The sequence below is a fragment of the Chiloscyllium plagiosum genome, chromosome 45, assembly GCF_004010195.1.
Source record: "Chiloscyllium plagiosum isolate BGI_BamShark_2017 chromosome 45, ASM401019v2, whole genome shotgun sequence".
Lineage (NCBI taxonomy): Eukaryota > Metazoa > Chordata > Chondrichthyes > Orectolobiformes > Hemiscylliidae > Chiloscyllium > Chiloscyllium plagiosum.
This window is the reverse complement of record NC_057754.1, coordinates 7,389,572-7,401,192: the sequence shown is the minus strand read 5'-3', so window position 1 is coordinate 7,401,192 and position 11,621 is coordinate 7,389,572. Positions and strand designations below refer to the sequence as shown.

General features: G+C 50.1%; 1 protein-coding gene and 1 long non-coding RNA gene across 2 annotated transcripts in view; one reads left to right on the top strand and one right to left on the bottom strand.

Annotated features, from left to right (window-relative positions):
- The window catches only part of LOC122543876 (NF-kappa-B inhibitor epsilon-like), a 23,886-nt gene extending 23,263 nt beyond the window's left edge, over positions 1 to 623 (bottom strand). The window contains exon 1 of the mRNA XM_043682734.1: positions 95 to 623. Within this exon, the coding sequence (XP_043538669.1) occupies positions 95 to 426 (332 nt within the window). The 5' untranslated portion in view covers positions 427 to 623. The remainder of the gene's footprint in view (positions 1 to 94) is intronic.
- Positions 1 to 10,682, top strand: part of LOC122543878 — a 29,012-nt gene extending 18,330 nt beyond the window's left edge. The window contains exon 5 of the long non-coding RNA XR_006310172.1: positions 9,863 to 10,682. This is a non-coding gene — a long non-coding RNA (uncharacterized LOC122543878). The remainder of the gene's footprint in view (positions 1 to 9,862) is intronic.
- Positions 10,683 to 11,621: the final 939 nt, after the last annotated feature.

The following is an 11,621-nucleotide window of genomic DNA, read 5'->3' as shown; positions in this document are numbered from 1 at the left end:
GGGTGAGGGTGGTGTGAGGGTGATGAATGAGGAGGGGGGTGGGGGTCGGGGGTGAGGGTGGGGGTGAGGGTGAGGGGTAAAGTGCACCACTTACGTGTCCCCCTCCTCGCTGAGGTAGGCCCAGGGGTCGAAGGGAGCCTCAGGGCCCGGGGCCTGTCCCCCGGCCGAGCCCAGCGAGCAACGAGCGCTGAACGTCTCCAGCAAGTCCGAGGCGTAGGCCGAGTCGCAGCTGTCCTCCCCGGAGGCCCCGCACTGAGGGCCCGGGCCCGGGGCCGCCCCTGCCCCTGCCCCTGTCCCCGTCCCCGGCTCCAGGCCCAGGCTCAGGGCCCAGGGCTCCTGGCGCTCCAGCTCCCCATCCAGGCCAGAGTCACACTGGGAGTCGGGGAGCTGCAGGCCCTTGGTGTCCCCGCCTGGGCTCACTGCCATTGCTCAGGGGGCCTTGTTATTTATCTATCACCAGGAGCAGGCTTGGAGAGACTTGTCCTCTTTCCTCAAACTGACACAAGTCCAGCCTTCACAGCCTGCAACTCTCTGTCCTTCAGACCCTCCTCCTCTGGGCTGGCTGCACACTTAAAGGCAAAGGCAGGCTGCCTTCCCTTCCCTTCCCTTTTAATGCACTGACTGTACCACAAACCTGCCTCCTTTAGAATTAACTCACTGCAAACCACACACTGTCTGACACAAACACACACACTCCCAATAACAAACAACTTCACTGCAACCAGCAGTGACTTCATTTAATAATCACACACAACACCAGGCTGTATAGTCCCAACAGGTTTGCTTGGAAGCACTAGCCTTCGGAGCTAGCCATCTGAGCGGCGTTCCGAAAGGCAGTGCCTCCAAATAAACCTGTTGGATTATAAGCTGGTGTTGTGTGATTTTCAATTTTGTCCAACACTCCGGATCATTGTGCAGCGGAACACACACCAACCAGTTTCACAACAGTTTCTGCCCTACTGTTGTTAGAATACCGAATAGACTCTCAAACTCTTAACATTCGCCTGTACCTGTGTTTTTGTTTTTGCCGCTGTTTACCTATTATTTACTTATCTATGCTACTTAACTCTGTGATCTGCCTGTATTGCTCGCAAGACAAAGCTTTTCACTGTGCCTCGGTACACATGACAATAAATTCAATTCAATTCAATTCACTCCCAACTCCAGACATCCCTAAATTACTGTAATTTATTCCCATATGCCAAAATTTGGCCCATATCCCTCTAAACCCTTCCTATTAATGTATCCATCCAGATGCCTTTTAAATGTTGTGATTGTGCCAGCCTCCACCACTTCCTCTGGCAGCTCATTCCATACATGCACCACCCTCTTTGTGAAAAAGTTGCCCCTTAGGTACCTTTTAAATTTTTCCCCCTCTCACCTTAAACCTGTGCCCTCAAGGTTTGGACCCCCCTGCCCTAGGGAAAAGACGTAAAACATAGAACAATACAGCACAGCAACGGGCCCTTCAGCCCACGATGTTGTGCCGAACTTGATCACAAAATAAACTAATCTTGGTCCATATTCCTACATTCCTTGCATACTCATGTGCTTATCTACAAATCCCTTAAACGTCCCAATTATACCTGACTCCACCATCAGCCCTGGCAGCACATTTCAGACTTCTACCACTCTCTGTCTAAAAAGACCTATGCCTCACATCTCCTTTGAACTTTTCCCCTCTCACCTTAAATGCATGCACCTCAACTTTTTCACCCTCTGCATGAAAATGTTGCCCCTTAGGTCCCTTTTATACCATTCCCCTCTCACCTTGAATGGATGGCCTCTATTTTTGTACTCCCCTACTCTGGGGAAAAGTCCTTGATTATTCACCATATCCATACCTCTCATGATTTTATAAACCTCTATAAGACTACCCCTCAGCATCCAACGCTCCAGGGAAAACAGTCCCCAGTCTATTAAGCCTCTCCTTATACTCTCTCCAACCCCGACAACATCTTGTAAACCTTTTTTTAACCCTTTCAAGTTTAACGATATCTTTCCTATAGCTGGGGGACCAGAATTGGACACGATATTCCAGGAGTGGTCTAACCAATGTCCTGGAAGTCACTCCGTTTTGGGCAGGTTTTGTTTGCACATTCTCTCGACTGCCTTCAGTGCTCCTGTTTAGCCTCTGCACTCTCTCTCTCTCTCTCTTATACTCTGGACCTGATTTACCTCTCCTTGTCAATGCCTGGAAGATTTCCCATAGAGTCACACGACATGCAGTCATACATTCGGTCCAATTAGTCCATGCTTATCATGTTTCCCAAACTAAACTAGTCCCACTTGCCTGTGTTTGGCCCATATCCCGCCAAACCATTCCTGTTCATGTACTTATCCAAATGTCTTTGAAATGTTGTAATTGTACCTACATCCACCATCCATTCAAAGCACCTGGAATTAAGAAAATAATCGATTTCGAGGTAGGGTGAATGATGGGATAGATCCGAAGGGCTAATGCGGTTCCTTTGTGTAAGCTTGTTAAAGGTTAAATCTGAGCGCCTCGAATATATTCCAGTTTATAACGCACAGTTGGGTGATGTGTTATTCTATATATAACCCCCTCCGAAATCCCTTGATTAAATTCTGAAATAACTCCACAGAGGCCAGTAAAGCGTCACCAAGTCCTCTTTATTTACATGTGGAGAGGCCTTGACACTGATCCAGATCTCAGAGCTAGCTCTCAGAGTGAACAGGAAGTCTAACACTGCTGTTCTTTTTAAAATTTTTTTTACTCCTGTTTATTTTTTTCCTGATTTTTTTGTTTTTTTTTGTTTCCCCACACTACCGCCTATCTGCAGTAGTGCTTATTTATTCCCCAGCACCTATGTTGTGTGCGTGCAGGTATGAGACACAGTGAAAGACCCAAGGTGTACAAATCTTTATTTAATTCCCACCAACAGGAAGGAAAAGAAACACCCAAGTGGCCAGTGACAAGCAGTGCCCTTCACATCAAAGGGCAATGCTGCGTGACCAAACAGCGAAGGAGAGGGCAGGGGTTAAAGAAAAATAGAATTAGACGGAAAATAGTGCAGTCCACTCCCTGCGGTACCCACCTCTCCCTGAACAGCTCAAGGGTGTTGGTGGACACCGTGTACTCCTTCTCCAGAGATAACCGGGCTCTAACGTAACCGCGGAAGTGGGGCAGGCAGTCAACCCTCGACACTCCTGATCTTGTCTGTCAGCCAGGGCTTCCTGATTGGACTGGATTAACAGCCCCAATCAGGGAACTCATATTCTCTGAGGTTCCCCCTGGCTGACCTTGTTACAATCACTACAGATTCCAGTCTGTTTCTCACACCCAGGTATCTGTTATTCTAGATATAAACCACCTCGAACACCTTGATTAGATTCAAATCTGTAACTTACTCCCTGGTATCTGTTATTCTACATATAAACCACCCTGAACCCTTCGATTAGATTCCAGTCTGTAACTCATTTGGCAGTGCATTGGAGACTTGACAGTGTAAATATAGTGTTTTCCCGTCCATCCCTAGATATGATATGTCACCACGCTGAATGGGAGTTATACCCTCTCCTGTCACATTTCAAACCTCACCTCAAGAGTTGGTGCCTCTTGGCCTATCTCTGCATAGTCTGAGCAGGGTCCCCATCTCCCTGTGGCCTCTCCCTGGCAGCTTCTCATTCCACCCCCCACCCCCTTTCAGGGTGACTGTCTCTGTGCTGCACAGTGTTGAAGTTTTGTTCCTGCTGATGTAAAGGTCTGGGCAGAGACCCATTGGGAGTGACCACGTTCAACCTGGACACCGCATCTTCGGGCAGAACAGACTCAACTTGCAGGGTGCAGTGCGGATTCAATAGAACGCTCCGGGGACTGCAGGGAGACAGTGAGGTCTGCAGAAGATGGAGATCAGAGTTGAGAGTGTGTTTGCTGGAAAAGCACAGCAGGTCAGGCAGTATCCGAGGAGCCCTTCATCAGGAAGAGGGGGCTAAATGTTGAGGAGGGGTTGCACAGACTGGGTTTGTGAAGTAGATTGAAATGCAATCTAATCTGGGAATTTGAGATGATTAAAGGATTTGGATTAGAGTCAAGAGCGTGGTGCTGGAAAAGCACAGCAGGTCAGGCAGCATCCGAGGAGCAGGAGAATCAACATTTCGGGCAAAAGCCCTTCATCAGGAGTAAGGCTGTGAGCTGAGGGATGGTGAGATAAATGGGAGGGGGTAGTGGTGGGTGGAATGTAGCTGAGAGTGCGATCGGAGGTGGCGATAATGGTGATAGGTCGGAGAGGAGGGTGGGAAGGAAAATGGACAGGTAGGGCGGGTCAGAAGGGCGGTGCCGAGTTGGAAGGTTGGGACTGGGATAAGGTGGGGGGGAAGTGAAATGAGGAAACTGATGAAATCTACATTGATGTCATGGGGTTGGGGAGGTCCTGAGGCAGAAGATGAGTTAGTCTTCCTCCAGTTGTTGGGTGGTGAGGGTTTGGCGATGGAGGAGGCTCAGGACCTGCATGTCCTTGGCGGAGGGAGAGGGGGAGTTGAAGTGTTCAGCCACGGGGCGGTGGGGTTGGTTGATGCTGGAGTCCCAAAGATGTCCCCTGAAGCGCACTTTCCCCTAAAGGATTTGGTAAGGTTGCCAGAGAGAAGCTGTTTCCTCTGAGACCAGAGGTGCAACAATCTTAAAATTACAACATCTTTCACGTCAGGAAGAATCCCCACTTAGAGGGGAGTGAGAAATCTGAAACACTCTCCTCACACAGTTGAGATTTTCAGGGATATGGAAGATTAGTGGAACCCGATCAGTTGGATGGAGCAAAGATGCAGATCAGCCAACATCTATTCGCAAAACAGGACAGGCCGGCAGGGTTGAATGGCCTCAGCCTGTCCCTTGAGCTGTTGGAAAGTACACAGGTAGGAGCAGTACAGAGATGCCCACTGTGAACAAGCAGTGTGGGACAGCCACAGTCAACAGCTGGTGCCTGGTGCCCCCTGGTGTGCGTCCCCAGGAAGGCAGAGGCTGCATTCAGCTCGTCCCAGTGAAACCTGACAGCTTGTTTACTACTGTATCAGTAGCCGAAGGGGAATAGTCAAACAGGTGTGAGACGCACACAGGCATACACACACAAACAGAGGTCTGTACAGTGCCACATAGGAGTGAATCATTCCCTTTTACTGTGTTAGCATGTACAGGAGCTAACACAGATACACACACACACACACTTTTAGCCAGTGCGTACTGTACATGTACAAGAGCTAACACTGACACACACACACAGGTGCAATATAGATTAGATTAGATTACTTACAATGTGGAAACAGGCCCTTCGGCCCAACAAGTCCACACCGCCCCGCCGAAGCGCAACCCACCCATACATTTACCCCTTACCTAACACTACGGGCAATTTAACATGGCCAATTCACCTGACCCTGCACATCTTTGGACTGTGGGAGGAAACCGGAGCACCCGGAGGAAACCCACGCAGACACGGGGAGAACGTGCAAACTCCACACAGTCAGTCGCCTGAGGCGGGAATTGAACCCGGGTCTCTGGCGCTGTGAGGCAGCAGTGCTAACCACTGTGCCACCGTGCCGCCCATACCAGGTGTACAATACCAGATGGGACTGAATCATTCCTTTAGCCAAGTGTCAACCATGTTAAGGTGATCAGACAAACACGCCGATTACTATCACAGCCAACAATCAGAGTTTATATCCCCTCTGCTCTATCTGGGAGTCTGTTGATATCTATTCCAAAGTTCTCCCTCATATTAGTTCCAGAATTAACAGCTCAAAGCTGTGTCCCATCTCCTTACCTCCCAATCTGAAGTAGGCCATCTGATCTACACTCCCCATTCTCTTGCCTGTCCAATGCACACTCAACACTTGCCAAGATTTCTCGGGACCCTAAGAAGACCATTTCTCTCTCACCCTCTCTTGTAATGCAGCAGCAACCCCCCCTCAACCCAGCACAGGACGCCAATTCCCAATGATGCCTCAAATGGACAATTATGGCAGACTGACAGAGAGGAATGACTAATGCATTTCTCCAGGGCCTATCACAACCTCAGGACTTCCCCAAAGTGATTCACAGCCAATGGTGGACTTCAGTGAAGTGGACCCATCTAATGCCATATGGGAGGGGAGAGATGGGGCTGCAGCTAATTGGTGCACAGAAGACTCCAACAAATGGCATTGTGACGATGACCAGATTTTATATTTGTGTGACATTGCTTCACTTGCTGACTTTTATCTAATTGAGGCCCCGGGAATCTTTAATGGCTGTATCTGAGGGCAGATTGAGTCAATGCCTCTGATAGTGCAGCACTCCCTCAATACTGACCATCCGACAATACAGCTCCCATATCGTACTGACCCTCCGACAGTGCAGCACTCCCTCAATACTGACCATCCGACAATACAGCCCCCATATCGTACTGACCCTCCGACAGTGCCGCACTCCCTCAATACTGACCATCCGACAATATAGCCCCCATATCGTACTGATTCTCCGACAGTGCAGCACTCCCTCAATACTGACCCTCCGACAATATAGCCCCCATATCGTACTGATTCTCCGACAGTGCAGCACTCCCTCAATACTGACCCTCCGACAATACAGCTCCAATATCGTACTGACCCTCCCACAGTGCAGCATTCCCTCAATACTGACCATCCGACAATACAGCTCCCATATCGTACTGACCCTCCGACAGTGCAGCACTCCCTCATTACTGACCATCCGACAATACAACTCCCATATCGTACTGACCCTCCAACAGTGCAGCACTCCCTCAGTACTGACCATCCGGCAATACAGCTCCCATATCGTACTGATCCTCCGACAGTGCAGCACTCCCTCAATACTGACCATCCGACAATACAGCTCCCATATCGTACTGACCCTCCGACAGTGCAGCACTTTCTCAGTACAAACCCTCTGACAGTACAGGACTCCCTCAGCACTGACCCTCCGACAGTGCAGCACTCCCTCAGTACTGAGCGTCCAACAGTGCAGCACTCCCTCAGTACTGACCCTCTGACAGGGCAGCACTCCCTCAGTACTGACTGTCTGACAGTGCAGCACTCCCTCAGTACTGACCCTCTGACAGTGCAGCACTCCCTCAGTACTGACCCTCCGTCAGTACGGCACTCCCTCAGTACTGACCCTCCGACAGTGCGGCTCTCCTTCAGTACTGTCCCTTCAACTGTGCAGCACTCCCTCAGCACTGACCCTCCAACAGTGCAGTGCTCTCTCATTACAAACCTGCAATTGTGCAGAGCTTCCTCAGTACTGACCCTCCAACAGTGCAGCACCAGCTCAGTACACACCCTCCAGTTGTGCAGCACTCCCTCTGTACTGACCCTCCAACATTGCAGTGCTCCCTCTGTACTGACCCTCCAACATTGCAGTGCTCCCTCAGTACTGACCCTCCAACAGTGCTGCACTCCCTCAGTACAAACCCTCTGACATTGTGGCGCTCCTTTAGTACTGACCCTCCGATAGTTTTGCTCTTTTTAAAGAATGGAAGGTAAGTTTCAGTGCATTGGATCCAGCTTTGGAGGATGGGGCTAAGGTGAGGGGAAGGAGATGGCTGAATTCACTTGGACTGAAGATGTTTGCTGATTATTGATTAGATTAGATTCCCTACAGTATGGAAACAGGCCCTTCGGCCCAACAAGTCCACACTGACCCTCCAAACAGCAACTCACCCAGACCCATTCCCCTATCCTATATTTACCCCTGACTAATGCACCTAACACTATGGGCAATTCAGAATGGCCAATTCACAGATGTTTGGAATGTGGGGGGAAACCGGAGCACCCAGAGGAAACCCACACAGACAAGGGGAGAATGTGCAAACTCCAAACAGACAGTCGCCCGAGGCGGGAATTGAACCCGGGTCCCTGGCGCCGTGATGCAGCGGTGCTAACCACTGAGCCACCATGCTGTGCTGTTGCTTTGAGGTGTTACAGTGCATTATAAAATTAATGGTAGCCATTCACTGCGAGAGAGAGATGGACGCAATTCATCCGTGAGCCTACAGCTTGTTGAGTGGCTATCCCACTGCAGACGCCTTCACCACCACACTTGGCCTACCCTGCCCAGTGATCCTCTCTGGTCCGGGTGGTTGTTGATCAGCGGGGGATCCACCCTGGGATCTAGCCGGATGACCCAAAGCTCTTGGGGCATTGAGCCAGTCAAGAGGCCGTGGGGGTGGAGGGGGTTGGGAGCGCGGGAAATGGAGTCAGTCAGAATTACCGGAAAAAGTGCGATCTGAAAGTACTGAGCAGGACTGAGAGCGAGGGATTTGGCTGGGGACCACTTCCAGGGCCAGTCGCAGTCAGAACGTGACCAGTTTGAAACCCGGACAGAGACACATCAAGACTGAAAGGCTTCAAATGAGTCATTCATACACCAAAACCCCCGTGGAGTTACATGACGGAAAACTGGTTAATGCTAATGAGTTGAGCGGGAGGTGGGGGGAGGTATTCATTTTTGGCATCGTCTGTGTCATTTAACTGGAGGCACAGTAAGCCCGGATAACGGAATTATCTACTAGTAAAACTCTCTGTACACTTTTAAACTGAAAGTAAAGCTTGCTCTACATTGTCACCATCATACAACCCCAGGATATGGACAGTATGGAGTTAGATACAGAGCAAAGCCTCCTCTACACCATCCCGCATCAAAAACTCCCAGGATAGGAATAGCAAAGAGTTAGATACTTAGTAAAACTCTCTCTCCCCTGTTCCCCATCAAGCAGTCCCAGAACTGGGACAGCACAGGCTTAGATACAGAGTAAGTCTCCCTCTACACTGTCCCCATCAAACACTCTTAGGACAGGGAAAGCACAGGGTTAGATACAGAGTAAATCTCCCTCTATACTGTCCCCATCAAACGCTCCCAGGACAGGGACAGCACGGGGTTAGATACAGAGTAAATCTCCCTCTATACTGTCCCCCATCAAACGCTCCCAGGACAGGGACAGCACGGGGTTAGATACAGAGTACAGCTCCCTCTATACTGTCCCCCATCAAACGCTCCCAGGACAGGGACAGCATTGGGTTAGATACAGAGTACAGCTCCCTCTATTCTGTCCCCATCAAACACTCCCCAGGGCAGGTACAGGACAGGGTTAGATACAGAGTAAAGCCCCCTCTACACTGTCCCCCATCAAACACTCCCAGGACAGGGACAGCACAGGATTAGATAGAGTCAATCTCCCTCTGTACTGTCCCCATCAAATGCATCCAGGACAGGTACAGCATGGGGTTAGATATAGAATGAATCTGGTAGTTCACAGTGAAATAACAAGTTTCGCAGGTACTAACTCAGGCCTGACCAATCACATTGTGAATTCTGTTTTGGGCCTATACCTGGACGACTCAGCTCCTGTTGTCAACCATCGCCGTCTCACTCTCCTGTGATTGGCTTCCAGGCTTGTTCATTCTCATGGAGTCTGTGCATCCAGAGAGCAAGCTGACTCCTCATTGGATGGCTTTTGAAACTCAGTCAAGCCGCTATTTTCTCCCCAGCCACAATATTTTAAAAATTAATGGGATCACGCCAAAAGAATGGCTGTCAATATAGACCACAACATCGTAGAGGCTGCAGAGATCCAGGCCAAACACTCCTGGGTTGTGAGTAGCAACCTGGATGTCCTTTCTTTACATAAATGGCCCTGCAAATGGGCATCTGAGATATGACCTTGGAGGAAATGGCGGCATTGTAGTAATATCACCAAGCTACTAATCCAGAGATCCTGGTTAATATTTCAAGATAGCAGCAGAGTAGGGTGGTGCTGAGCACAGGGACGCATCCGTTCCAGTCAGTTTTCTTTCTTTGTTTTGTACTTTTGCTTTTTTTCCCTTTCTTTTGTTCATTTTCTTTTCTTCAAAGTCAGGAGAGTGGCAGGTGAGGGAGGAGGCCTCTGGCAGCAGTGACGCTAGTACAAACCGGAAACGCCCCCAGCCCAGCCCGGGATCTGCTGTCGAGCAAGGAACAGGTCTGGGCTGACTCCCCCGGCCTAGACACGCAGGCTAGGCTGAGGCTCCGGGTCCATGCCTAGGCCCAGACACCTGAAAGAGGAGAAAGGCGGTCTTGGCCTGGAATCGCAGGCTAGGGCAAGGTTCCAGATCCGCATCTAGGCCCGGCGCCTGAAGGAAGAGAAAGGCGGTTTAAGCCCAGAATCACAGGCTAGGCCGAGACTCCAGATCTGCATCTAGGCCCGTGCGCCTGAAGGAGGAGAAAGGCGGTCCAGGCCCTGAATCACAGGCTAGGCCGAGACTCCAGATCCGCATCCAGGCCCGTGCGCCTGAAGGAGGAGAAAGGCGGTCCAGGCCCTGAATCACAGGCTAGGCCGAGACTCCAGATCCGCATCTAGGCCCAGGCGCCTGAAGGAGGAGAAAGGCGGTCTAGGCCCGGATTCACAGGCTAGGCCGAGGCTCCAGGTCTGCATCTAGACCTGGGCGCCTGAAGGAAGAGAAGGCAATTTAGTTCGGACATGGCAGCCTTGTCCTGGCCTAGTCATCTCGGTCCAGCATGGCTGCCTTGTTTGGCGGAAGGTTCCGGCCCAGTGTTCCAATGGCCGTGCGTGGTGCTCTGGGCCCAGAATGGCAGTCTCGTCTCAGCTGCGTCTTCAGGGTATTCCATTGTTCCTTAATCGGCCTTCCCCCGACCCAGGTGCAGTTAACTAAACAGTGATGAACTTTGTCTTAATTTTACTTTTTTTTATTAGGGTAGTAAAGAAGGCATTTGGTACTCTTGGTTTTATTGGTCAGTGCATTGGGTTAGGAAGTCATGTTGTGACTGTACAGGACATTGTTTAGGCCACTTTTGGAATACAGCATTCAATTCTGGACTCCCTGCTATAGGAAGGATGTTGTGAAATTTGAAAGGGTTCAGAAAAGCTTTACAAGGATGTTGCCAGGGTTGGAGGGTTTGAGCTACAGGGAGAGGCTGAACAGGCTGGGGCTGTATTCCCTGGAGCATCGGAGGCTGAGGGGTGACCTTATAGAGGTTTATAAAATCATGTGGGGCATGGATAGGGTGACCAGTCAAGATCTTGTCCCCAAAACCAGATGGCATAGGTTTTAGGTGAGAGGGGGAAAGATTTAAAAAAGGACTTAAGTGGCAACTTTTTCACACAGAGGGTGGTCTGTGTATGGAATGAGCTACCAGAGGAGGTGGTGGAGGCTGGTACAATTACAACATGTAAGAGGCCATGATGTGGAGATGCTGGTGTTGGACTGATGAAGGAGCATGCCCTGAAAGCTTGTGATTTCAAATAAACCTGTTGGACTATAACCCAGTGTCATGTGACTTCTAACATTTAAAAGGCTTCTGGATGGGTACATGAGTAGGAATCGTTTAGAGGGATATGGACCAAATGCTGGCAAATGGGACTAGATTAGCTTAGGGATATCTGGTCAGCGTGGACAAGATGGATCTGTACATTTATATGACTCTATGATTCCTAACATCCCCTCCGTGCTCTGTGTAGTCTAATATCATCTTTGAAAGTGGGAGGCAGGGTTGTGGAGTGATATGGAGGAGTGGGGATGTGGGGGGAATGTTCCCGTTGGTAATAGCTAGCCCTGGATTCGAACTGGCTTTCTCTGAAGACTCACATCTCTAGTGGGGAAATGGTGGAGATTAC